Source organism: Hyperoodon ampullatus, assembly GCF_949752795.1.
Source record: "Hyperoodon ampullatus genome assembly, chromosome: 9".
In the NCBI taxonomy this organism is placed as follows: domain Eukaryota; kingdom Metazoa; phylum Chordata; class Mammalia; order Artiodactyla; family Ziphiidae; genus Hyperoodon; species Hyperoodon ampullatus.
The window spans coordinates 31,872,242-31,900,012 of record NC_136922.1 but is presented as its reverse complement, the minus strand read 5'-3'; the positions used below and the strand labels follow the sequence as shown (position 1 = coordinate 31,900,012).

General features: G+C 41.4%; 1 protein-coding gene across 1 annotated transcript in view; it reads right to left on the bottom strand.

The window, feature by feature from the left end:
* Window positions 1–1,918: 1,918 nt before the first annotated feature.
* The window catches only part of GRM3 (glutamate metabotropic receptor 3), a gene marked incomplete at both ends in the record, with an annotated part of 103,834 nt that continues 77,981 nt past the window's right edge, over window positions 1,919–27,771 (bottom strand). Inside the window, 3 exons of the mRNA XM_079711945.1 lie at window positions 1,919–1,992; window positions 15,341–15,515; window positions 26,209–27,275. Of these exons, the coding sequence (XP_079568071.1) occupies window positions 1,919–1,992; window positions 15,341–15,515; window positions 26,209–27,275 (1,316 nt within the window). The remainder of the gene's footprint in view (window positions 1,993–15,340; window positions 15,516–26,208; window positions 27,276–27,771) is intronic.

The following is a 27,771-nucleotide window of genomic DNA, read 5'->3' as shown; positions in this document are numbered from 1 at the left end:
TGAGGATGCTGATTCAAATGCATCCAGAAGGAAGAAGAGAATTTCTAACATAGGACTCCTCACTTTATTTCCTTCAAGGCCAGTCCTGTTGGCTTTTTTATGCATCTGCTCATTATTTCTGAATATTTTTAAAGTAGCACCAGTCTTGATTATCCAGGCCCTGGTTATTTGGCAGCCTGTGGGTCCCCCCTAGCCCCCTCTTCCTTCCTCAGTTGCAGTTCCCTCATTAGCATATTTTCCAGTCTTGTTGCTTCTTAAAGGCAAGAACTATGTGTTAATCATCTTTTTCTCTGTCGTGGGTTGAAGAGTGGCCCCTTAAAAGATAGGTACACATCCTAATGGTACTTCATTTCAAAAAAGGGCCTTTGTAGATGTCATTAAGGATCTTGAAATGAGATCACTCTGCATTATCCCGGTGGGCCCTAAATCCAATGACAAGTGTCCTCATAAGAGACACACAGAGGAGAAGGTGACATGAAGGTGGACGTAGAGATCAAGAGTGATTTGATGTCAGGAAGCTGCCAGCCACCAGAAACTAGAAGAGTGATGGAATGGATTCTCCCCTGCAGCTAAGAGGGTGCAGCCCTGATAACCCTGAGCATCAATTCCTGTTGTTCTAAGCCACCCAGTTCGTGTTGTCAGATGAGTTACAGGAAACGAATACATTCTCTGTCCATGGTATCTGGTGCAGGACCTAGCAGATAGGTACTCAGTGAAGTTTTCTACATTAATCAGTGGTTCGTGACTCAAGGGTTTACCAGGAGAAATAGGACAGTGCTGGTAAGAATGAGCCAGTTTTAGCTCATCCGTGCTTTCCCTGTTTGCTCCTTTATTTAGGTTAGTAAAATATTCAGGTTTAGAGACGAGTCTGTATGCCTGAGCCTTGTTCTTGGGACTTTGGAAAAGCATTGGAAAAGAAGATGTACTACATTTTTGTTGCTACGTTCAGCTATGAACCATGAGAGTGATTTTCCAATGGAATAACAAGATGCTTTCCCAGGCTCCTTGCTAGTCATTAAGCTTGTTTTGGGAAATGAGAGCCATCAAACCTCCCCTGGCAGGTCAGCCTTTGTAATCAGAGGAATGCAGGGATGGAGGAACCCTCTCTTTGCCTCAGAGCCATATTTGGGCAAAATCTGGGCTGCCGTACAGATGTGGCTTAAAGAAACCAACAAGGGTATTATCATCTGGCCACTGTAATCCCCTGATATTTATGCTGTCATCAGTCAAATTCTGATCATGCGATCTACATGATCAGAAGGCTACATCTGCTCACAGCTCCCTCGTAGGGTAACAACTTGTGTTCAGTGTATCTAGACGTGAAGAGAAGCACAGTTAGATCCTTTCTTCCAACATTAAAAAAGTAGAAATGGTCTAAAGTCAACATACTCAAATTACCTGGAATGATTTTAAAAAGTACAAGCCATTTTCCACCATGCTGGAAAACCTTGAAGGTTTTATTCTCAATATCTTTGCATTAATACAGATGCTTTGTACTTTGTGCTGAGAAAAACAATCTGTTACACATAATGTAACTTTAATATACAACATAGAAACTCATCCTAAGTTAGTTACAACAAGGACCTACAAAAAACTTCATAGGAAAAAAAGTTACCTAATATCGCCACTGTATTTTCTAATAGACTGACCCTGTTAGACCCTGTCACCAATGCTCAGCTCTGTAAACAATGGTTATTTCCATGTTCTGGGGACTTATTAATAATAGGGACACTAAAATCAGTCTAAAAAGTTCTAGCACGTCACTATATACTGTACAGTCCTTAAAAATAATTTATTGTACTGTTTCTAAAAAAAGGTACTAGGGGTGATCTTTTGCTCTGTTTCCACATTCCGGAGTTGCACGTGAGCACTTTCATCTAACAGCCTAAAATCACGAGAACCGAACTGCAATTCACAATCACAGAGATGAGGTGGTGGAGTCGAGGACTTCCCGCCCGTTGCACACCGTCGGCACATACGTGCTTGCAGAGGCTGGAAGACAGAGCAGGACAGAAAATTCTGGATTAATCAAGGGGGCCACAGAGCTACGGGCATGGATAATCCTAGACACTAGTTAAAAGTAAAAAACTCATTTTAACTTGGCTTTGGAGAATGCTAGGTGATTTAGTGCTGTAGTGGGTCAACCTTCTCAACGTGCTCTGCTCAAAATTAGTTTGTATCCTGGAACTTACCTCCATTACTGTCATACCTCTTGGAGAGAGTTGATAAGCATAATCACTGTTGAAAGAAGCCACTTGTGGGTTTAGAATTAGCTTTGGTAATCTTTAAACTGGTTAAAATACAGTGTGCAGGATTGAAAGCTCACTGCAGTTTCCTTAAACTGTTAAATTAATTAATATTTTCCATACCTTAATTAATTTTGTTCTCTCTCGGCTGTAAGTCATCTGTGAACTCTACTGCCGTAGAGGATGGTTTGCTATATTTTCATTGTTCAGTGGATAACCTCCGTGAAAATTCTAGTGAGGGCTGGGGTGCTAAGAACTTCAATTTCATAATAGTTTGCAGACAGGAAGAAATTCCAAAGGGATGATGCTCTTGTTAATGACAATAGTGACGATGGTGTCGGGGTGTGAGTGTAATACGGATATGTATATTCATTCTTTTTATGGCTTGTTGTTTTCCTAGATAAAATTCCTAGCTCCGAACTTGTTTTAAACAAAAGTTTTGTTTTTGTGAGAAGTCTAGGGACAGTTAAGTGATACCTGGTTTGCCCTGAACGCTTTTTCCTTTTCCTGAATGAGAACAAAAGCAAGGAGCCCCATCCTCCATAGGATGAAACTGTACGGCCAAGAGAATCAGTTAGCGATGGCCTCACATTACCTTTTGGAGCTGATGATGTCCCATCGCCTGACCTGTCCATCTGGACACACTCTGCCCGGGAGGAGCTGACCCTCTTGGCTACCTGACCACAGCTCAGGTCAAGCTGCCCAGTCAGCTGTCCCATCCTTTAAGGGCATAGCTCTTGGTTAATAATCAGATAAACCAATTTCATGTCATGCTAAAGTGTTCATGTTCACTATCATAGTGGAAATATTCTTGCTCAATGAAATTGCATTTTTCCTAGGAATTTCTTTAAACACGAAGGAAAAACTAAGTATGAAATTGGATACTACGTGGCATTAAGTGGGGGTACATTCACCATCTTTGGGGCACTGAAGTCTTTCAGCAGACACCGCCCCAACTAGGGAAACTCCAGCCTCTCCGTTTTGCACTGATTACTTGTCTAGGTTTGTGAGAAAATTACAAAGTCAAGTCTGTGTGGCTGCTTAAGGTTGCAGTGGAGTCATGTGACCTGGTAACGCTTTTGGAGATATTTTCCTCTTATCATTTTTAGAACGAGGTTCAGTTTCTTTTACAATATGAGCCCACTAAAAGCTGCAATATCTTGGGGGACAGGGATGGCATAATCGACATTTCCTGAAACTTCTACAATGAAGACATAGTGTGTGCCAGATAAATGCTTGATGGAAGGTGGTGGTGATAATAATTCCAAATGTGAGGGCATCAATTTATTCTTTGCAAAGCTTCTTAGTATACTTTATCTAATTCTCGCTTCATCAAAGCTAGGTAAGGCAAGAGAAAGAACAAGGGGAAACGGAGTCCAAGCAAGAGTGCTCCTGGCTATTCAATATGTGCGTTCTCTGCAGCTTCCTTGTAACCACCTGTCTACTTGGCATCTCCATGTGGCTGTTTAATAGACATTTCAAAATCAAGTGGCCAACGCATACCTTTGGATTCCCTAACCTGTCCCCATTTAGTCTTCCTTTCCTCAGTGAATGGTCTCACCATCTGGCTAGTTATCCAAACCGAAAGTCTAACATTTAAGCTCCTTTCCTTTTTTGTCTCTCCTTGTGGGTCAAACCCGTGCTCAAGTCCAATCAACTCAGGCTCCATCTCCAACTACTTCTGTCTCTGCATCCAGCGCCCCGGTCCAAGCCAGCATTCCCTCTCTCTGGGCCACTGGAATAGTTGCACTACTGGGCTCTCCGTGTCCACCCTTGCTTCCCGGCAATGCTTTCTCTATACAGTAGCCAGAGTATTTTTAAATGTAAGTCAACTACCTACACACCTCCTGTGGCTTCTCTTTGTGCTCTCCTTACTCTGGTTTATAAATCCCAGCACGATTCAGACCATGCCTATCTTTCTGAATTCACCTAATTCTGTGCTCCCGCCCCTACGCTTTTTTGCTTTTGTTCTCAAACACAGAATACCTATTTCTCAGTTTCTGGCCTTTTGTAATAGCTGTTGCCTCTGCCAGGAACGTTCTTCCCTCTCTTAATCACATATCTGGCTCTTTCCTGTCATCCACGTGTGAAATGTCACCCTCTGAAAAAGGCTGTCATCAGGCCACCTAATCTGAAGTAACCAGCCAGTTTCTCTCTGTCACGTTATCCCACTTTAAAGCTGAGTTTTTTCCTTGCCTTTTTTTTTTCCCTTAGTGTCTTACGTCTTATACTCTTGACTAGAAAGTGTGCTGGGGCTCTGCTTGTCTTTTTCATTATTTTATCCCTATTGCTCGTCATGGAATAGACACTGTATAAATATTTTCTGAATGATTGCATGAATGATTGCCTTTCAAAGAATGGGGGGAACCAAGAATTTTAAAGAAAGAAATAATCTATTATCCTGAAGGAATGACCAGCAATTGTGAGGCCTTTCGGCAGCCTCATTTTGGAGCAGGTTGGCCTTTCTGCTCCTCAAGCCACATGGTGGCATCGACCATCACCCACGTCTGCAAAGAACTGGCTGGGGCTGTGAGCATCCCATAGCAGGCATGCTGCCTTTGACATTTTGGCTAAGCTCTTCATCTTTTCCGGGATCAAGTTTTATTATTTCTGTGCAGGATTTTCATTTTCAGTGGTTGAAGAGGAATGATGTGTCATGGGGGTACGTCTAGGAGAACTAGGGATTAGTGTGTTAGTGCTCCTTGCTGTCGACCTTGAACTAGTCTAATCCCCTCTCTACCTGTACTTTTAAAGATGGTATCAGAAACCTACTCCGATGTTCCCCATACTATTCTGGAATTTAGTGTAATTCTGTTCTTAAGCGTGCACTTAGGATTTGCTTGCTCACTGCATTCTAAGTTCTTAAAAATTGGGTATATTTTGACCATGTAGGTAAGAAGTATATGGGCTGCAAAGATAGCCACATGGAAAATCCGCAAGCTCATTAGCGTCACATAATCTTCTACTAAACACCCTGTGGACATCATTATGGAAGGTTACAGAATAACCTGGAATAATCTACCTGCTTTGGAGGGACATTAAAGGGAACCTTCCACTCTTTGAGAGGAAGATAATGCAAATTCAAGGTCTTCTTGCAAGGAATAACAATAGCAAAAAGCCCCACAAGACTCTGCAATTATTTTTTTTTCCCTAAACACTTTTTAGTGTATTGAAGGGGATTGTAACTTGTATTTTTCTGCTTCTCTTTTTCTGTTTCATCTGTAGCTTTTGCCAGTGCATTTTTTTATTATGTTAAAAATATTCCCATTTTGGTACATGCTGCTGAATATAGCAGAGGAAATTACTGTTTTATGAGTTTACCATCTCAATTACTTTGCCTTTCATAAATATTTTACATATGCTCCTGTATTAGCCCATCTGTTATTCCCCAAGGTAGTAAAATATGTGGAAGAAGAAAGTGCTATCATTTTTGTGTGTGTGTTTGTGATGAGCTTTTCTATGATTTTAATGAAATTCTCACGAGATTTTTAATGGCGTAAGTTTAACCTATTTTCTTAAGTGAGGTGAGGCAGATTTCTATAATCATCCTTTCTGTCAGAAATAAGAGGTGTGCAGGCTTATTTTTGGCTTTTCTGGGAGTCGGGGTGAGTAGCAGCTGTTACTGTAGGCTAACGTGGTACTTTTTGCTATTTAAAGTGAAAAGTGAAGATAGCTGAAAAAAGACCTAATAAGTTCCACAGCTGATCACAGAAGGACCATTCACACCCATCAAAAGGTACGTTTTGCTTCACAAACTTGATGAAGCTTTAGAGATCAATGCAGCCAAGTGGCAGCTTTGTCTAGCACCGTGAAATCCACTTTTCTTGTACCAGTAAAGCAGAGACTGGCCAGGCTTTGGAGAAAATGACCCGATTTTTTCTAACTGGGCCCTCAATCAATGCTAAGCATATTTATTTAATAGATTCTTATGGATGCCAAGTCTGTTAGTCAATTTAGTGACTGAGACTTGGTTCCTGAGAATCAGTGTGTTACTCTGTGTAATAGATCAGACTTGGAAAAAAATAAAACAAACATTTAAACAGAAAGGACATTCCAGTCTGTTCCCAGCTGTTCCATTTCCTTGCTCCTGGTGACCCCAAATAATTTCTCCCAGCATGTCTGCTTGTTTAGATATTTTAATTCTGTGGTCATGGAATACAATTTCCATCCGTTATTTGTTGACTTGTCCTCCTGCTTTGTCATTGAACCTCGTTTTTTACTCATCACCTTAATTTACCTGTGCTAGGGCCCCTTGGTCCCATTTCAGAAGAAGTATATGTGTTGATAATGTTGTCTGGGCAGATGTGACACTGCTAGCCACTTGTTTGGTAGCCTTGCTATGTCAGAGATTTCTCAGTGGGAGACTGAGAATCCATTATTAATAAAAGTGGGCTAGATTCTCAGGGGGTGTTTCCCCCTTTATGACCAAAGTAATTGTCATAAACTGTTACTAGTAGTCTTAAGAGGAAATCATATTCATTATGATGTTGGATAGAAATCTGTAAACATAAGATTTAGTTTCCAAGTGTGGAGTTAGAACTTATGAAAGCAAAGACTTCTTCATTCAGTGATTCATTTCTTAGGAGACGAGATTCATGGGAAGAGGAAATACAGCATGTACCTTTTTATAGACCGCGATGCAACTTAATTACCTCATGAACAGAAATTCCACTTGGTCTTCAACTTAATACCTCAGTCCACTGTTGCCACATCATGCGGTCCTTTCCAATCATGTTCTTTTATTCTCTCTTCCCTCCCCCAAGAAGTACCAAAGTGGGATGCACAATAATTTGTAAATAAAAAGACTCAAGAATTTTTTGTACTCTTCTTCCTATTTTTCATTCTTCTCACATCCTCTTAGTTGCTTAACACCCTCTTTTCTATCCAAATGTGTTTTCAGGCAAGGAGCAGAAACTCATTCACCCCAAGGCTCAAACAACTAATAGGAGCTATAAGTGCTACTACATCTAGGGATCCAAATCAAAAGCCAAAAGGGTTAAACTCTAATAATGTCAGACATTACTCCTTCTTTCTAGTGGAGCTGATCCTGTCAGCCTCACCTTCCAGTTATCCACAGCATCTGCACACTATATTAGCTTCCACTGCTACCAACCTGATTTAAGCCACCATCATCTGGGTTAGGCAGTAGCCTCCAGAATGAGGTCTCTGCCTACTTGCTGTCTTATATTTTGCCCACACAGCCAAAACCATGCTTTTAAAGTCAGTTCCTGCCACAGTGCCGATGAAACCCTTCAAGTGTTTTCTCAGTTCTTGCAACAGAAAAGTAAAAGTCCTTATGGTGACTTCCAGAGTCCTCCAAGATCTGCTCCATCTTTGTCCTCATCTCCTGTCACTTTCACCTTTATTCATTTCCCTCTAGCCTCATTGGCCTCTTGGATGTTCTTCTAACTTTGGACCTTCGCATTTGCTGTTCCCTCTGCGTGGAATGTCTTTCCGCCAGACATTCCCCCAGACAAGGCCTGGCTCCCTTCTTTCGTTTCCATCGTGTCTCTGCTCAGTGTCATCTTATCACTTCCTTCCACTCTATCAAAACAGGAACTCTCTGCATCCTCAGTCCACCTTATTTGCCTATGTCCCGTATTATTTTCTTCGCATCACTTATCAGCACCTGAGTTATTAAGCATTGTCGGTTTGTCTGTCTGTGCCCCCTCTTGCCTGATTAGAATGCAAGCACCGTGAGTGTAGAGTTGGTCTGTTTTGTTCATTACCACATCTCCAGTGCCTAGAGCTGAGCCTGGGCACAAAAATTTCTTCAATGAAGGAGTGAATTATCCATCAAATTGGTCACATTTACTTGGTTAGTGGTTTCTCTCCCAAACCCTCTGAAATTATTCCAGGTAAGGCAGACATGTTAAAATAATTTTTTTTCCATATGAGTAGGCATTTTCCTGCTATAGGCACAGAGATATTTCCATTTATAGATGTCCTCCAGAGAATTTCACTAAAAATGAAAAGGAGGTCATAGAAATAGCATATAATAAATTGAGGTTAGACCCTTTGCTTTGTTTTAAGGTTTTGGTCATCTGAGATCAATGTATGGGCAGTATTTGATTAAATACATATTTTCTTTTTTATTGACATATAAACATAGTTCTCAGCATGGTACCCTGTTCCCAAAGGCGTTAATAAATTTGGGGTTACGTGGAAATGCAGATGACTATAGGTATCTCTCATACAATATCAGACTTGCTGGTTGAGGAACTCTCTTTGAGCTACTATGTTTACATTCTGTTCTAATGTACAATACAGAAGGGAAACTGTACAATGTAATGTAATTCAAGAAAGTGATGCTTTTAAAAAACTATGGAAATGAGAGAAATTATATCTGACCTAAACATTAACTATATTCATTTGTCTTCATCAAATCACATTTTCTAAGAAACTTAGTGTGTAGCCTCTTTGGAATATCAATGCCACACCTTGTCTGTGTGCAGCCTGGGTGTGGGGATCCCTGGGGGCCAAAGATACATGATTTATGCTGTTGAACTCCCTGGTATGGGCTTTTGAGAGGAACACAAGTCTGTACTCATGCTGGTAGAACAAGATGCTGTCACGTGTGGTGCTTAAGAGAAAGCTTTTAACTTGAAAAAAAATCATTGCATGTGCAGATGCTAAGGTTCTCACTGTCAGAATAGTCTCTGAGATGAATTTTGTAACTGAGCTGGGGCAGAAAATCCAGAGGCCACAGGAGCCATAGAGCAGCTTTTGAGAGTTTTATCTATGACTTCAGTTATCAAATTCCTTAAAGTACCTAATAGATGGAGCCCTGGTTTTCTCATCTATAAATGTGTTTGTTAGAATAAATGATCCTTAGCATCCCTTCCAGCTCCAGTCTGTGTATTAAAGAAGGTGGGCTATAGCTGCTTGGGGAAAACCTAGCAAAACAGTAGAGGTAAAGAGAAAATGATTTAAGGGTTGCTTTAGAGTGGTTGTGAGAGAAGTAAATGGAAATGTCAAATAAAAGAAGGAGAGGTATTAAACATCAATTTCCTAATGTATATAGGGTTACCTATTATAGCTGGAGACTACCCTCCCGTCCTCAATGAGGGAATGAAAGGGAATAGAACGAATGAGGTTCTCAGGAGTGCTGTGGACTTTGCTCTCTTAAGGGAAAATGGATTGACATCTATCTGATTCGGATGTACTAGGTGTATTCTGCCTGGAAGCAAATGGCTCAACTTGCTGAAAACTCTAGGCTCTTCCTACGTTGGTCAGAGAGGATTTATGTTTATAATATACTTATGCCTGTGGCAAAGAAGATGTTCATTTCAGTCGGGGTTGCCAAATAACTTCCTAATTTGCTGGCCAGTCATCATGGGACTCCCTGAACTGTAAAGTGCAGGTATATTATGCTGTTTTTCTGGACTAGCACTATAGAGAAGAAACTTGGCATTATGTGCTTTTATTTTTATTTTTTTAAATAAAGTCCTGTTCAGAGTTGAACAATGGCTTGCCCCGGCCAACCGGGGTATCTTCAAAGCTTGGCCATTGATAAATGCAAAAGCTTATCCTCAGGCACTTGCTTTCTGTTGCTGAAGCTCTGTGGTAAGTTATACTGTGAAACTAGAAGACGGTTCCCTCGATCTTTTTAGACTGCTGCTTTCTTATTATAATGTGCAAATGCTTAGTGATAAAGAATAATTCTATTAATTGAGCAGTTCGCACATTACCACCTAGACAAGTGACTTTCTGAATAAGGTTGTGGCAGAGAAAATCAATCTCCATATGCCCATGGCTCCTCCGGGACCCAAATCTGGGCATCATTAATTAGCAGAAGCCTCTTGGCTGATCTTAATGATAATGACATACGTACATCTGAATGATCACCATGAGCAAGAGAAATACACATCCCCGTAGGACCACGTCTGGGTACATAATAGCTCTGAAGACTGTGGGACACACTCCATTTCTTTCTTCTCCCCCCAGTCTACGCTGATGCAAACCCATATTAGTGTCAACAATATTCTGACCTGCGCAGGGCCTATAGCATTTTATGCTGCCAAACCTCACGTGTGCATCCAGCTTGTCTCCCTCAAAATGACACCATTCGCTTACATTCTGCACCCATGCTGGTAGCACAAGATGCTGTCGAGTGTAGTGCTGAAGGGAAGGCTTTTAATTAAAAAAAAGAAAAAATCATTGAATTTGCAGATGCTAAGATTCTCAGCATACGTTCTTGATTGCCTGTCTGTGGGAATCAGCTGTGGGAAGCTCCTTTGCTTCTAAAGCTGAACAAAACAAAAAATGACCTCTTTTTTTTTTTCCTTTTCCAAATACAAAGGATGTTTACTTATGTGTGTGGGTGTGGGAGCAGCATTATAAATATGAGCTTAGGATTTCAGGGTCTCTGAGTTCTACTGCTATTGGAAGGTGCATTCCCACCTTCAGTAAATGTTTCTTGAGTGGCCAGGTGCTCCTATGGGGGAAATGCCTTTGAGGGTTCGGACAGCAATGGAGGAGATGACTGTGCTGGGATGTGGCTCTTGACATCATGAGGCAAAGGATGGGACTTCAAGGGCCCCTCCTTCTCTGAACCCAGGGCCTCCTTTCTCTTTGAGGGCATCTAAGTGGAGCTCCCTGCTCTGCACTGATAGCAGTGGATGAAGCAGACGGGATGGTTTGGGCCAAGGTTCTCAACCCGTTTTCCTCAGACCATCTCTGTTGAACTAGCTGGAGTATCTGTTACCGACCAGACTTCTGACCTTTACCAAGACCCCATGATACAAAGGGTGGGGCCTGGGAATCTCCATTTCAAAGATTTTTTTTTTTTAATACACAAATATTGGGGACAACTGGCCTATGGGTACACTTAGTGGAGAAAAGTTACTGTTTCCTTTATTTTTATTATTCTGACTCCCACTGTATGTAGTTAATCAGATACAACTAAAATTGGTCTCTTTTGCATATAGTACTATGTAAACATTTCTCAAATGGTGAGTTTTCCAAGATGTCCTTAACGATGTTCTTTCTTCCATGCCTGCTTCTGAGTTTGGCCATGCTTTTCTATCTTTTTGGAGCAACTGCTCAGATTTTAAAACCCACTAACTGATCTTCTTTCTGCTGTCAGCCACCTTAGCTGCTGTCAGGGAGCTCACTTAGACTCCAGAGTGATGTGGTATCTCTGCTACTCTCTCGCCAGAGAATTAACCCTGAATTAATATGGCCGCACCTTCCAGTCAAGGTGACTTCTTGGTATTGCATAAGGTTAAGTGTGTCATGTCACTTAATCCCTGCTAAGAGTGCAGTACCGGTTGGATTTGGGATTTGGAGAGTGCAGCATAATAAAACTGGCCACGAATTCTTTGAGCGGTGGAGTCTGCCTCCCTCCCCTTGAATCTGGGTGGGCTCTGTCATGCTGTCTGGGTCCCATGTGGAGAGGCATGCCACCAGGGCACCATGTATGAGAGTGAATCACTGTGGACCCTCCAGATCAGTTTAGTCTCAGCTGACACCACAGAAGGACCCCAGTCAAGGCCTTGCAGAGCAGGTGGACTGCTCAGTCAAGCCCTGCCTGAATTCCTGACCCACTAAATCAAGAGAGATAACAAAAGGGATTTCTTTTAAGCCACTAAATTTGGGGGAAGTTTGTTATGAGGGAATAGATAACTAAATGTGTCTGTGTGTGGTAACTCCGTTGCTTACCAGCTTACTCTCGTCCATACATGGGGTTTTTGTTTTTGCCTCTGGAGGCACTAAGTCAGAAAAACAGCAGCAATACTGGTAACAATAATCCATTGGAATAAAATGCCTGCAAATACTTAACCAGAAGAACATAAATTATGTGCAACCTAAGAAAAACACATGCTGTACTTAATGAATGCAGAGCAATTTAAGGATTTTTCTTGATTCTTTAAACAGCGTACTTCCCAGTATTTAGGAGGGAAATGGATATTAAATGAGCTAAATCTATAATGGAGGAAACAGGCACTGAAATATTAAACCAGTTGCTTAAATTTTCATCATAGTGGGTCAGTAACACGTTTATACATAGAACTAGATCCCATAGGCAAGTGGCTTTCAAATATCTTTGATTGCAGTTCATAGAAATAAATATTTTACCTGAACCTGGTACCCATACGTAAACTTGAGCAAACTTGGTGAAATACTATTTACCCTGTTACATATGATGCACTCTAAGATACTTTATTCTCTTATCTTTTTATATTTTTTTATTATTTTTCTTTAAATGTCCAGGTCAGTTTTATTTTATTTATTTATTTAATTAATTAATTAACTTGGCCACGCTGTGCGGTATGTGGGATCTTAGTTCCCTGACTGGGGGTCGAACCCGTGCCCCCTGCATTGGGAGTGCAGAGTCTTAACCACTGGACCACCAGGGAAGTCCCTCTATTTCCGTTTTTAAAAAATGCTGGTCAAACATGCCAAATAAATTTCATGACCCACTAATGGATTACATTCTACAGTATGAAAAACACTGCCCCGGACACTAACCTTCCTGGGACCAGGGATTCTGTCCTATTCACCACTGTGCTTAGTAATTTCTGGTGTATAGAAGGCATTCAGGCATTTAATGACTTTAATGAATTTCATGACAGTGGTTCCAATTTATTAAAATGGGCAGGATACTAATCACAAGTCAGGAAATCCAGTGTCAACTCTTGAATCATTGTATATCCTTGAGAAGTAACTTCTCTTCTTTTCTCACCTATAAAATAGAACTTGTGATATCTTGTACACATGGGATAAAATGAGCCCACAAATATTAAACTATCGTGAGTAAAAGATGAAGAGTTACAAATAAAAATAAAAGATCAATGGATTCGTTACTTATGCACTTTGAAATGCCTAGAAATACCACTCAAATACTTCACTTTGTTACTTTACTGCCACTTCTTTAATTTGGATTAATTAGAGGAAAATTGTGGGAAAAATGATATCTAAATTTAGACCTTTTTAAAGAAAAAAATTAAATTTCACTGAGTAACAAAGTAGTCCTAAAATGTTGGGCTGGACAGACTCCTACCTTGAAGTAATAGTTGGGCCACTAGCAGATTAGATACTGAGTGACAGCTTAAGCAGGTCCATGGCAGTTGCAGTACATTGTTTTTGTGTAAATGGACATTTCTGAAATTCTGAGGGGAGACTCCATTGGGTAAAGTGTCCTTGTTAACTCTTCAGGAATTTATTAATTCCTAGTACATACATTAGAAAATGCCACCATATCTAAATTACTGAGGTTTGGATGTATGAGATCTGAAAAGTGTCTGTGGAAGACTTAGGGACTCTGCTAAATTGTTTTAATAACAGCCAAGAGCTCTAAGCCTCTTTCTGCCCAGAGGTAAATCATGCTGCATAGCCTAGAGTAATTTTCCTTTTGTTCTCCCTGGAAAGTCTACCAAGTAAGTAGTTCATGGGAAATTTCCCGGCTTGTTTTCTGGATGAAGGAGCATGATAAGGTGGTTTGGTGCCCTGGCTTTGAAATCAGAGAAACTGGCTCTTAAGTTCTGGTTCTGCCACTTTCAATACGTGTGACCTTGGGTAGATCTCCAAGAGTTGTGAGCGTTAAATAAGCTATATCACACGTGCACACATGTATGAAGTACTTAGCACAGTGCCCAGCACAAAGGAAACAATAAATGATAGTTCCTCTTAGCTGTATTATTGTTGTTTTTATTAGTTATCATTATTAGTTATATGCCAGTTCTTTCTGGTCTGGACTAGCTAGCTTTTGTAGTTCAGCTGCTGGAAAAGAGATTTGTTTGCTCAAGAAATAAGCAGGTTTCTTTAAGGTTCAAGGAAAATTATTTCACAAGTTTTACCAGGTCCTGGGACTCAGCCCTCGTGACACCTGGAAATTTAGCCGAAAATGCAATAAGGTCTCCATCTCTATAGCAGCTGAGATGGAGGAGTGGTATGCACAGCGCATCACTGAACATGTGCTGTCAGCTATCAGTCTTCCCTTTGTTTGCTAGGAAAAGGGCAGCCCTATAAAATTGTGCACTTTGTTGGAGAAACTGGGGCACTAATGCGATTGCTCACTTTGTGATGCTGAGCTATTTCGAAGTTTCCTTTCTAATCGGCTCAGGGCAAAATTGTGAAGCAGTCATTTGTCTCTGTCACTTCCAGTCCTCCTGCCCCCCACCCCGCTTCCCCCTTCCTCTCCCCTCCTTCCCCCTCATCCTTCTGTCAGTGACTTTCTCCTACTTCATACCATAGATTAGCTGAAAATGGCTTAAAAGGTTGTCCCCTTTAGCTACGTTTGTGTTTTAGATGCCTCTAAAGAATTAAATGATTCTCCAAGGCTACTGTTGCAGATATTTGCAGGCCAGGAGGTGAGAGAATTCTGACTAGGAGTTACCCTGGTATCTTTCAGTTAGCACTGCCTTCTCAGCTGAAAAACCATTGTGTCTTTGTCTTTGAAATAGGAGGAAGATCTATTCTAGCGTTTTCCAAAGTGTATTCCATGGGCTGTGCAGTTGATTTTACTGTGATCAGTTACTTTTAAGAAACTGTAAATAACAAAGTGAAACAGGTTTCCCTGCTGTAGAGATTCTTAAAAACCTTTATCATGCTCATGTCAAAGGAGGTGCTTTGAACTTCCAAGTGGGTATTTAGGATGTAGCATTTTCCACCTTATTTGATTATCTTCCTCTTTGAATTTTTATGAAGCACCTTCAGCATCTATGTGACACAGAACATGCTTTACAGAGCACCTATCTAGTCCAACCCTCTAGGCCAACTAAGGAAGGAAATAGTAAAGTGATGGCTCAAGGTTACCTGTTGACCTAGTTGCAAAGTCAGGACTAGAAATTTGGTTCTCTGGCTCTACAACTTGGTCAAAAATCCCATTTGTGGTTATGGATTTAATGTCTGTCATCCCTGCTAGACCGCATACTGCCAAAACCGAAACTTGACCTCTTCCGCTTATCACTGTATCCTTAGCACCCAGCACAGTACCTGGCACACAGTGATCAAACCAGCACTTACTAAACTGAATTGAGATTGATTATGGGGATGGACATGTGTTGCCTGTTTCTGTCTATGTCTGTTGCTCTCCTTCTAGCCTGCTCCCTACTCTATATGAAGGGGTCAGTGTCAAGTTCCATACTTACACTGAGAATACGTGGTCCCAGTTCCACTGACACTGAACCTGTTCAGATGCATTCTGTGTGTGACCACGTTCTTCTGGGGTTGAAACAGGATGATGTGCACCTTGGGTGCAAACAAACAGCCCAGGACCACGAATCCACTCAGGCTAACCGAGATGCACATGGTCGTTGTCTGCACCTATAAGAAAAGATTGCCTAGTTAAGTGTCTTGACTATAAATTCAATACAGTGGCCAACTCAAGAGAGCACTGAAAAAAGAGCAAACTGAAAAAACCCAGATCATCCACAGTTCTGTTCTTATTCTAGCCAAACCAATACAGCAATTATATTGGATCTTCTGAGTTTGGGATGCACGTGGAAACATTGCTTAGGATTTGTAAGCAAACACTCTTCGTGTTTGGTGTCCTGAAGGCTTGCCAAGACTTCACACAGATTTTCTTGTTTTGTTTGTTTTCTTCTTTACTTTGTATAAAGATATTTCTGCAGAGCCACTGAAGTCAGAATCTTAAAGAGTAAAATATCAATATTCAATGATGAAGTGACCAGATAACTGATAATTTGAGTCAATCAACTTGGCTTGTTTAAGGTTTACTATATTATGAACAAATCTGGTCCAGTTTCGTATTTCCATTTATCTTTCTTGCTGGGAGCTCTATCAGCTCTTGGTTTCCCTATTCAACACTGGGGGACATTATCAACTTTCTTCTGGGGTACCTACTCTTTTAATTATTTCATTAGCATCTCTCTAGAATTTTGATACATCAGGTACTCACTGTTCCATCTTTCTGTTCTCCAGGCTTCTATGCACCCATCCTTGACAGAGAATTTTCCCTTGCTCCCTCTTTGCTTCCCCTGAAAGCAAACCTCAGAACTAGGTTTTGTCATCTCTTCTGTTCATTCCCTGGTCTGCACTCTTCATCTTCTCTGCTCTCCTCATTTATCCTGGCTTCAGCTCCCATAGATTTTCTGGAAAATCCCAAATTAGATTCTACATATTTAATCACTTTCAGTATGAAAAATGGAAATTAATTATTTCTTCTATCAGTTTCTACTCAGAGTAACTATGGTAAATCCTAAAGTCATTTTAGAGTTCTTTTTCCTTTTCCCCCAGCCGATGCTATTACCAGATAGCAATAATTTCTCATGCCCTAAAGTGTCTGACTTTCTTCTGTAATCAAAGGAAGCTGAAGACTGAACAGTTAACTGGAAGAGCCACATAACTTTAGAAGACTTCTTTCTGTTTTTGATTTTTAAAAAATCAGGTTACGCTCGTATCATAATTCTTCAGACTCTGGTTTTACTTTAATTGCTGAAAGTAAATCTCTCCTCACTATCTTTTTTTTTTTTTTTTAATTTTATTTTTGGCTGTGTTGGGTCTTTGTTGCTGCGTGCAGGCTTTCTCTAGTTGCGGCGAGTGGAGGCTACTCTTCGTTGCGGTGTGCGGGCTTCTCACTGCGGTGGCTTCTCTTGTTGTGGAGCACGGGCTCTAGGCGCGCGGGCTCAGTAGTTGTGGCTCACGGGCTCTAGAGCGCAGGCTCAGTAGTTGTGGCTCACGGGCTTAGTTGCTCTGCGGCATGTGGGACCAGGGATCGAACCCATGTCCCCTGCATTGGCAGGCGGATTCTTAACCACTGTGCCCCCAGGGAAGCCCTCTCCTCATTATCTTAAAGCTCTTGCTCCCCTAACCACTCCAGTGCTCTCCAACTTGGTCCCCAGTTTCAGGCTCTTCTCTCTTTTGTCAGCTTCCCAGAAAAGTCTACTATCTAATTCCATGATGGAAAAGCCTTGATAAGTCATAACTATGTTATTTATAGCAAGTCCATTACTGATGTAATTTTTTTTTACATATATGTATAATATGATATTAGAACTGTGCTGTTCCTGCCTCGGTTTTGACCGTGGTACCAATGTGAAAGCTATCAGATATCCCAGTGGGGGTGAGACAAGTTCAGATGGGCACATTTTCAAGAAAACCTTCTATAACTTTGAAACTCCTCACATACTTTAAGACATTACAAGGAGAGGAGAAAGGAGGCTTCTGTGAGGAGATCTTGCCCAAAGCTGTGCTGTGAATTCCATGCCCTCCACCCCTTAGGGGGATTGTGTCCATCTCTTCACTTAAAGCTTACAGAGGAGGGCGTCACTGTGGCCCTTCACAGAAGGTTTGAGGTTTTTCTGTGGTTGGGAGGATGCTCTGGCTGGGAGCCTGATTCCTGTCTTGAAAATCTAGAAGGTGAGAAATGACTAGTCACTTTTGTAGCAGAGCGAGGAGACTTGCTGATGTATTGAGATAGTCCTTTACTCTAAAAATTTATCAAAACAAACGCTATGTGAGTGGTATGCCAGACAAGTTGAGCCATTGTGGGTCGTCTAGGGCCCATATGGAAGGGCCTGGAGTCCTTCTCAGAAGAAGGCTAGAGGGGAGTAGCTGGACTGTGACAACTCAGAGTAGCGAATTGCCAGCCAACTCACTCAAGGACTTGCGGGAGAAAAAGGCCAGCAGGACCTTTCTGATGATCAGGTGAAAACACCCTTTAATCATCTTCCAGGTTACCCCAAGGATGTGTCTTTAGCCACTGCGGACTTAGAGATCATAAAGTCATCCTGTTATGTAAGAACCATCCTACTTCTTCCTTATTACCCTCTAACCGGGCCTGAGAGGGAAATAGCAACTGGTGGTCTGGGGAGTGTGAGCTGGGAGAAAGGGGAAGCCAACCACTGCAGCTCCAAGGCAGGCCAGACCTCAGGAGAAAATGATAGTGAATGTTACGTCATGATATGATTTGATAACTACATAGGACAAGTCATTTGAATTTCCTACTAGAGACTTTTTTCCATTGAAAATGATTGTAGGACCTTTTGTCACCTAAGGGCACACAAATTCATGGGCCTACCAAGGTCATGAGAGTTTTCATTCATTGATGTATCCCCAGCACTAGGATGGTGTCTCACATAAGGTGAACAGTCAGTGTTTGGATGTATCCACTGGAATTTCCATCCAGGGGTGGAGGGGTGACTAATCTCACCAACTACTAAAGGGACACTGGGAAGCATAACTAAAGGTGCATTTTGGTCATAGTTTATACTGCATATTTTTCAGTATACCTGTTTTAAATTTGATACCTTTTAATTTTTTTCAAAGCCCAAGTATCAGCCTCCTAGTTTCAGTTGCTCAATTTCCTCTATAACTCACACTATAAAGAGTCTGTATTTATCTATAATTATTTGTTCTGAGTCTTTGAACACTCCCAGTCCATGCTGCTTTGTTTTCATCTTCTTCAAGCTCCTAGAAACATTTGACATGGTTAATCACTTCCTGGATACATCCTTCCCTCACTGGACAGTTCCTTGTCTGAGTTACCTTTGCTGACTTTTTCTCTTCTACCTGAATTCTAAGTGCTGGAGTGTTTCAGAACTCAGTTTTGGACACTCTTCTCTTTACCATCTCATCGAGTTCCATGGCTTAAGTACCTCCTATGTGGATGATATTCATATATGCAGTACTAGTTCCAACTTATCTTCTGGGCTTCCAGACCTATACATTCAACTGCCATCTTGGCATATTGTTGTGGATGTGTAGTGGGCAACTCAGAATGAATATGTAAGCAGAACTTGATCCTTTCCTCCAAGTATCTCCATTAAGTGACACCAAATGCCACCCACTTGTGCAAGCCAAAAACCTGAGAGTCATCCTTCATTTTGCCATTTCCCTTACACCCACACATCCAATCCAATAGCAAGTTCTGTTGGTTCTTTTGGAAGAGAATCCTTTATGGTCTCTTGGGCTTCTGTATGTCTTTCAAGCAGCAACTCCAACTGCCTTTGTTCTGGACTTTCTTTTCAATGGTATTTTTATAGCAAAGAGCCCTAGAAGATAGAGGTAGTGCCTTGGGAACAAAGGACCAGCATATCACTCATTAGAGAAGATTCAGGTTCCCTAATCTAACTAACTGTTCTTCCCTGCAATGCCACCGCTGACTGTGCCGTGGTCATGGTGCCCTTTGCATCTACTGTGGGAAGTGGGGCTCAGGTAACCAGAGCCAGTGCGAAGCTCTGGCTACTGCTGTTGCTTTGAGTCAAAGTCCTTTTTGTCAGCGTCAACAAGACTGTGGCAAGCTAACATGTTAAGTTAGAATCAGTCAAGTAAAATCTCAGACCCTTCAGTCTTTGACAGTTGTGACAGTGAGATCGGAAAGGCTTTCTCAAAGAGGAAGGATGAGGGCCTTGTGGGCTGATGAAGAGGCCTTGAGAGCAGTCCATGGGGATCCGTAGCAAACAGGCTGACCAAACTGTACGGCCCACCAGGCAATAAATAGTGCTCCACTTTATTGCCATTAAAGAAGAGGATGTGGGGGGTGGTTCGCAGGCTGAGTAACAGGAAGTAGATTCAGATAGAGCTGCTAGACCTGTACTGAAATTGTTGCTGACTCACCTCTGGGGGTGGCGTGGATTTCCTCCCTATTCTGGTTCAGGTCCTTGGTGGACAGAAAGTTCTACTCTTTTTTCACATAAAAGTTGCAGAGACAAGCACCTACACTGACCCTGAAAAGAGAAGCCTTCAGAGAAGCAGAGACGAGGTGAGTCACTTGAACTTTGGCTGGCTCCCTTGGGAAATGAGGGAAGAGGGCGACTAGTGCTTGTGAAGGAAGAATGGCAACAGCTAGGCCCTCTTAGGGCTCATCCCTTGCTATAGACTCTCACGCCAAACTTAGATCCATTCTGCGATGACAGAAGTCTCAGTTTTTTACAGTGGAACCTGGCTGCAGAAAAGGAGCTTTGACCCTCTCTGTCAGATTACCCTGAAAGAGGATAATGCTCTGGGAAGCCATAGATGAGGCACTGACCAGTATTTGGGCTCTTCCTGACCTGGATTGGGTTTAAAATGCTGACAAAAGTGCTGCACCAAAGAATGAGACTGACGCAAGGAAATCTGGACAAATTCTTGCAGTCAGCTGCAGCCCTGGAAAGCTTGCTTAGCCCTTATGCTATAACCAGGCAAGATGCTAAGAGATGTTGTCACGATGAGACAGCAAATGCCCTGGATTAAGATGAACTCCTTGAAAAAAGTTGCTACTCTCTGTGCAAATCAGTGGCGAGTGAGCTGAAATATGCAAACCACGTGGCCCAGGCAGATAGCTACCGATATCTGGCTCTGGCCTCTGAGTCAAGGGGTCCCCAAAGTTGAAATGAACAGTGACAGTAATGATGACGTTGCCATTCAATTCAGGGTTTTGGGTGCTCAGAAACATTGGACCTTCGTATGGTTCAGCCATGCGTAGCTGCTGCCTGCTTGAAACACAGAGCAAATGTGCCTTCCTTCCTGGCATGGAGATGTCCATGCTGCCTGATTCCTCCCTTACTCTCTCCATCCTGATTGTAGCTGCCCTAAGAAGAAAGGAAGGATAGGAGCAATGTTTCCCTATCCCCAAGGGTGGCTGCCATCCATACGCACCAGACCCAGTATGCTGGGAAACTCTGGGGAGGGAAGAACTCAAATTTTTATGCTCTGTTGGTTACAGACAGCCAAGTCACCATCCTACCCAGACCTGTTAGGGAGAAGGCAGGGCTGGGACCAGAATGAGGCAAATGAGGAACTTGCTTGAGATACACATTTAAGGAGGCACCCAAAACTCAGTAATCAAGACAAGTAATATATATTTTTTTTGTGTGGTATGCGGACCTCTCACTGTCGTGGCCTCTCCTGCTGTGGAGCACAGACTCCGGACGCACAGGCTCAGCAGCCATGGCTCACGGGCCCAGCCGCTCCGCGGCACATGGGATCTTCCCGGACCGGGGCACGAACCCGTGTCCCCTGCATCGGCAGGTGGACCCTCAACCACTGCGCCACCAGGGAAGCCCCAAGACAAATAATATTTTATTGCACTATTTTTTAAAAATAAAAATTCATGCTAAATTCTACGATGAACACAATACCAACCTTTTAAATAAGGTTAAGATCGGTAACAGTGCTGGGCTGTGATGTATTCAAAGTGAAGGCAAAAAGAAAAGTCAGCAATACGGATCTTATCATGATGACTGCTCATGAAGGTGTTACCGGGCCCACTCTGCACTGCCTACTGGAAATTGGGACTTGTGGAACCTACACAAATGCTGATGTTCCGGCTACAGTGGTGGCTGCGGGTAATAAAAGTCCTTTGTCTCTGAGTTACGAGTCTCGGGTCTTCTGTCAGCATCCCCGAAACTGTGGCGGGCTAACCTGTTAGATTGCAGGATGGATTAAAAACCCTTCTCGGTCCTTCACAGGTTCTGTCTCCATCACTGACGTCCTACCCTTGGCTCTGGCCACCATCATCTCTGACCTATCGCAGTCACTTAACTGCTCTCCCCACCCCTGCTTTTTCCTTTCTGTCATACGTTGTCTTTAGCAGCTAGATTTTTTTTTTCCTAAAATGTGAGATCACAAAATATGAGATCATTAAACTGCTCCATTTAAAAGTATTTCAGTGGTTTCTTTTTCCATAGAGAACAAAATCTAAACTTTTTGCTATGGCCTATAAAGTCCTATGTGGTCTAGCTGCCCACCCTCCCAACCGCCTACCTCTCATATAAACTCACTCTTCCATCTACTCATTAAACTGTAGCCAGATACACCTTTCTTTTCTAAGACATTTTTGCCTAGGGCTGTTTGCGCTTGCTGTTTCTTCTGTCTAGCGGGTAGAATTCCCCTGGTTGGCTCCTTCCCATCTTTCAGTAGGGTATTATGAAATAGGCACTAGTAGGGGTGGCAAACATTTTTTGAAAGAATGAGATGTGACACATTTCTTTAAATCTTCAAAATAGTCAACATGGGAGAATTGGAATTTCTCTGCAAGTACTTAAACCTTGTAAAAATGCTAAAGTCACCTCCAAGTCTGCCTAGGCAAAATGCTTTGCCTGCACCAACCCCAGTAAGAATCCAGCATCTTGATACCTAGAGTACGGTCCTTTGCCTAGCAGCATCTCCATCATCTGGGAGCTTGCTAGAAATCCAGAACCTTGGGCCTCATCCCTTCTTACTGAATCAGAATCTTTAGCAAGATTCCCAGGTGGATGCGCCTTTAAGTTTGGGAAGCACTGTAGTAGCATAACCCCACTCCCTTCCATCATAGTACTCACCGCTGCATGAGTTATCCTGAATTTTCACTTGCTAATTATTTACTCACCATCTCTATCCTCCTCTCATTCCCCACCAGTTTGTAAGTTATAAAAGAGGAGGGGCTTGTCTATGTTGATAGCTGTATCCCCAAGGCCCATAATAAATGCTCAGATACTTTTGGAAGACATGAATGAACAAAATACTCAGTAATTACCATTTAAACTTTTTATGGTAAACTTTCCACCCAAACATGACCTAGTTTTTCTTTACACCATTTGAACTATGTATTGGATCCCTGATGACTCGGTGTTTGATTCTTATGGTCTCTGGGATGGTTTTGTTGTGATACAGAAGGAGGCAGGCTGGATATTTCTCAAAGATCCTTTGAAGTTTTGTATTCTTACCCAAGTTTTTGCTTGCTCTGTCTTGATGTCTCTTACAGTGTTGACTAGTCTTGCTTGTTCTAGGTTTTACTCCTACAAGTCCATTCTTCATTTTAAGGATAGATAAGTGTGTGATATAGTAGGAAAGGCATGGATTTGGATCCAAAAAACTAGTCCTACTGTTTTTTAACTGTGCCACCTGGGAAGTTAATTGCCCTCTGAGTCTGTTTACTCATCTTTCTAATGGATAATGAAATTCGCTTTCCAGGGTGCTAATGAGAATACGTGAGCTCATGTATGCAAAAGCACTTAGTAGAATAAGGTCTTGGAATTTGGTCAGGAAGGCTTAGTTCCTTTCTTTCCCTCTTACCTTAATCATGTCACTTTTTGCCCAAGTGAGCAACCAACCAAAAGAAAGCAAGAAAAATTTAAAAATCACAAGACCTCAAAGCCCTTAAACATTACTTAAATGAATTCCTCTACCTGGTGTAATCTGACCAAGCTGCCAGTTCCCATTCATTTCTCACTAGACTCCCCCTATCTTGCATTTGAGCATGACCGATATTATTGCATTCTTCTTGGTTCATTTCTATTTTGCCTCAAGAATATTCCCTGTAGGCCCTATATACTCTAACTACCTTACTTGCACTTTCCTACCAAGGTACAGGATGAAATCCCACCTCTTTAAGGAGATTCCTGGAAAGACCAAGCTCTTACTGATCCAACTCTTTTTTGAAACAAATAGGCATTTAAGAGTTTATATCAGCAATTTAATTATAAACTATTCTGTGTTAATCTTGAAATCATTCGTGCTTGTTATTTTTTTCCCAACTGAGATGTAAGCTTTTTGAAGACTAGAATAGTGCTTTATATTTTTTTATAACTCCCAGTGGGTGGCAAAGTACTGAGTCATAAACCTTGTTGACCGATGGCCAAATTCCTAATGCTGGTACTTAGATTATTATTGGGTACCTTTCTAATGCTGCTGATTCTATCCGAGCCTCATGGTTTCCCTCCAGGAAATTTTAAATCGCAGTCTAAAACAAGGGTCCTGAGTTCAAATACCTATAGGGCTATGCAGATTCATACGTGAGGGTAGCCACGTGTAAGCATTCAGGGGCTGGTGGGGGTTGTGGGCAACAGGAGTGAGAGTGCTCTGTCTAGAGGCATAAGCACTACTCAGCCAGCTAATTGTGGGTCCCCATGTTTTATTTTGTTAAGAGAAGCCAAGAATCTAGATAGTTATGTATAATTTCTCAATTTTCTTACTTTGGCAAACATTTCAAACCAGTGCAGGCCAAACTAGAGATATCTGTGGGCCAAGAAGAGCATGTGATTCATCAGAGCAGGGAGTTTCAATCCTGACTGCAAATGAGAGTCACTTGGGGAGCTTTGAAAAATCCTGATGTCTAAGCCACAGATCAGGCCAATTAAATCAGAATATCTGGGGCTGTGCCCCAGGTATCAATATTTTTTTTCAAAGCTACCCAGTTGATTCAGTGTGTGGTTGAATATGAAAATCTCTGTGTTGGAGGCTCTGGGCTACTGTTTCATTTCTTTTGTAAATTTAGGATTGGGATTATTTGCAAGGATAAGTGAGACCTCAGATGATCTCTCTGGGATTCATTGCCTTAATTAGCATAGCCCTTAAAACACGCAACTCTACAACCTCTGCCCCATTTTCCTTGTAACTTCTGCCATGTGGTAAAACTTCTGGTATCTTCAGCTAATTTCATTTAATCATGATATTGCTATCATGTTAAAGGAAGAAGTCATTTTTTTGTGTTTTAGGAATAAATGCTAGTTCATTCAATAAAATTAAATTTTTTTCTCGGTAGTATTTTTGTTTTATATTTTCATTAGCTTTTTTGAGAATGAATAGTTTCAAATCATACGTGAGGATAGAACAAATAACATTGTAACTATTTTGCATTTCCAATACCCCAAGTGCTGTCTACTAAGGATGGCTTCCTAAGAACTGAAAAAAAAATCCTTCCAGATCTATAGGAGGAGGATGTGTATAGAAAGACAAAAGATAGAATTGGGGGCATTAAAATGCATTAACTGTAGTTCTCCATTTAATCCCCACACTAGAAAGATACGAACTCCCGTGTGCATATAATCTGACCTTTGATTTTGTTGATTTAGTTCTGATGTCTTCTCTTTTGACAGATTTTCAAAGATTTTTATAGGTAGTCTTATAGAAAGCCTGACCGTCATCCCAACATTGAATGTATATTCTTTATTTTTCTTGCTGCTCCTTTAAGGTGGTCCATAGGTTTCGGTCACAACGTTGTGGATAATTTACTAGACTAGACACATCAAGCTTTGCCAGTCTCTTGATCTCTTGCTTTAAGTAGCTTTGTCTTATTTTTGAGCTGCAATATTCAAGAGCTTGGTAACGTAGGAAGTGCTGGTAAACAGAAACATTTGAGGACTCTTCCAACCGACAGAGGCAGTTTATTTTGTGAAATCATGTTGTAACAAGGAAACCATAAGGCCTCTGGAAAACTTAATGATGAATTAAGAAATATAGAGAATAAAAACCAATTGCCTTAAGAGGAAAAAATTCTTATACTCACTCATTGGACGATACGAAAATGAGAATTATAAATGTGAGAGCAACTGATTGATGGTTTCAACAACTTGAGAAATTTTGATGGAATCATGAAGTATTTCTTTCAGGAGAGATGGTCATTATATTGAAGCCCAGAAATCTGAACTAAATATTACTGGAGACTATATGAATAATGACTTAATTAGGTTACCTGGATACAGACAGTAAAAGTTTTAACTGATTCAGGGATTACATACATATACCACATCTACAGGAAGTAAAGTTGTAGAAAAAGTATAACAAATATCATATTTTAACTTGTTTTAGAGAAATAATTATGCTTATTTGAAGCTTGAGTGAAAGTTTTTAGATCTTTAAACTGATCCTGGCTAATGTTGCAACTCTGCTTTAATTTACAGATCGATCTGTGGTAGCCAGGTCCTCTCGTGTCTAATTTAAAGTCTTATTCTCTTGTCATTCACTTTCTAAATTAAATTAAAAGTTTTAAGGGGCGTGTGCGTGCGTGTGCGTGTGTGTGTGTGTGTGTATTATACTTTTCTCCCACTAGATTATAAATTGCTTGAATGACCATGCCATTTACATTTATCTTCCTCTCTGTGCCTAGCACAATGCTTTCCACATAGCAAGCACTAATTAAATGTTTTAAAACATATTGAATTAATTTCCATATACAATATGGTGGTGCATCATGGCATTTATAATTTAGCTACCTAATTGCTGAGATGAAATAAAAGGAGTCTCTTTTAAATTATACATAACAAAACAGTGGCAGGATACAAGAAGAAGGAAAAGGAGAAACCATTCTGAGACTTACTCTGTAGTCACTTGAAGTCACATAAAATATAGGGAGGAAGGCCAACCAGATGATGCATGTGGTGTACATGGTAAAACCAATGAACTTGGCTTCGTTGAAATTTTCTGGGCACTTCCGCGTTTTGAAGGCATACACAGTGCATAAGATGACCAGGACCACATCGTACGTAAGTGAGAACAACATGCTGGAATCTTTGACATTGCATTTTAAGATGACTGTTTCCCGCTTCTCTGGAAGGGTATACCGCCTGGTGCCTGGAACCTCCAGGATGAGCCACACAGACACTACCACAATTTGCACCAGTATCAGACCCAGGCAGATGAAAACCTGAGAACTTGGGCTGATGAATTTTGGCCTCTGAGCGCCATTCTTTACCCCATCGAAGACACGGGCAATGCAGTTTGTCTTGGTCAGCAGGGCTGAGTAACAGACAGCGAAGGAGGTCCCCAGCCCTAGTCGGCGCAATGTACAGATGACTGGTGACGGCTTGGAAATGAAGAAGAATGTCATGCAATAGGACAGGCCAACCCCAAACAACAAGATGTAGCAGAGCTCCCGGCCTGATGCTTTGACCAAGGGTGTGTTGTTGTGCTTGATAAAGACAGTCACAACCATGCATGTACACATGAAACCCAGGCAGGCAATGGAGACTGGACCAATGGCCCAGGCATCTTGCCACCTGATGTAGTCCTCAGGAAGGTCAAAGCAGCCAGATAGGTCTGCAGTGGGCCACTGCCCAAGGCCGCAATCCATACAGGTAAACTCGTCAGCCAGGTATTCGTAGGGCTCGCAGGGGATGCAGATCCAGCAGCAGACATCCCCTGGTTGCATATTCTTCATTTCATTGGGTGCACAGGGGTCGCTGCACTGGGACGTGGGGATTGAGTTCCGGGACCAGTGGATAGAGTCGACATCTACTGATAAGGTTTCTGCCCAATGACCAACCTTCAAGTAGGAATACTTGCCGCCCATGTACTGGAAGTTGAACACGTTGTAACGTCCTATTCCATCTCCAAAAGTGTCAAACTTGACAATGCTATCTGCACCTTTATTTGGGTTGAATGGAGCTGTGACATGTAAAGTAAAAGAAAAGAAAAAAAAGAACACTGTTTAGGTGTCTTAAGTGTGATCAGTCAATGACTTTATATCATACACTTAGCAAAACTGAGATAACAGGGAATAGGAATTCCAAGACTGAGATAATTTATCAATTACCATTGAATTTGCATATTAAAAACTACTGGAGTCTTCAAGCATTCATAAATTCATTCACTTAACATTCCTGAGTGCCTCCTGTGTGCCAAGTGCCAGTGATAATCATGAGTACAATACAGTGTCTGCCTTCAAAGGAGCTGATAATTTAACAGGGGAACCGGTGAACATGTAGTCATATTTTAGGTGGTATATAAATATTCATTTCTTGAAAGATTCCACAATAGGAATTGGACAAAACTTCGAATCTCATCTCTATTACATATTTATATATTTATGTATAGAAATTAAATATTTTCATGAACCTATATTATTAAAAGGAGGAATTTTTCTCCTTCAAATCAAGAAAAA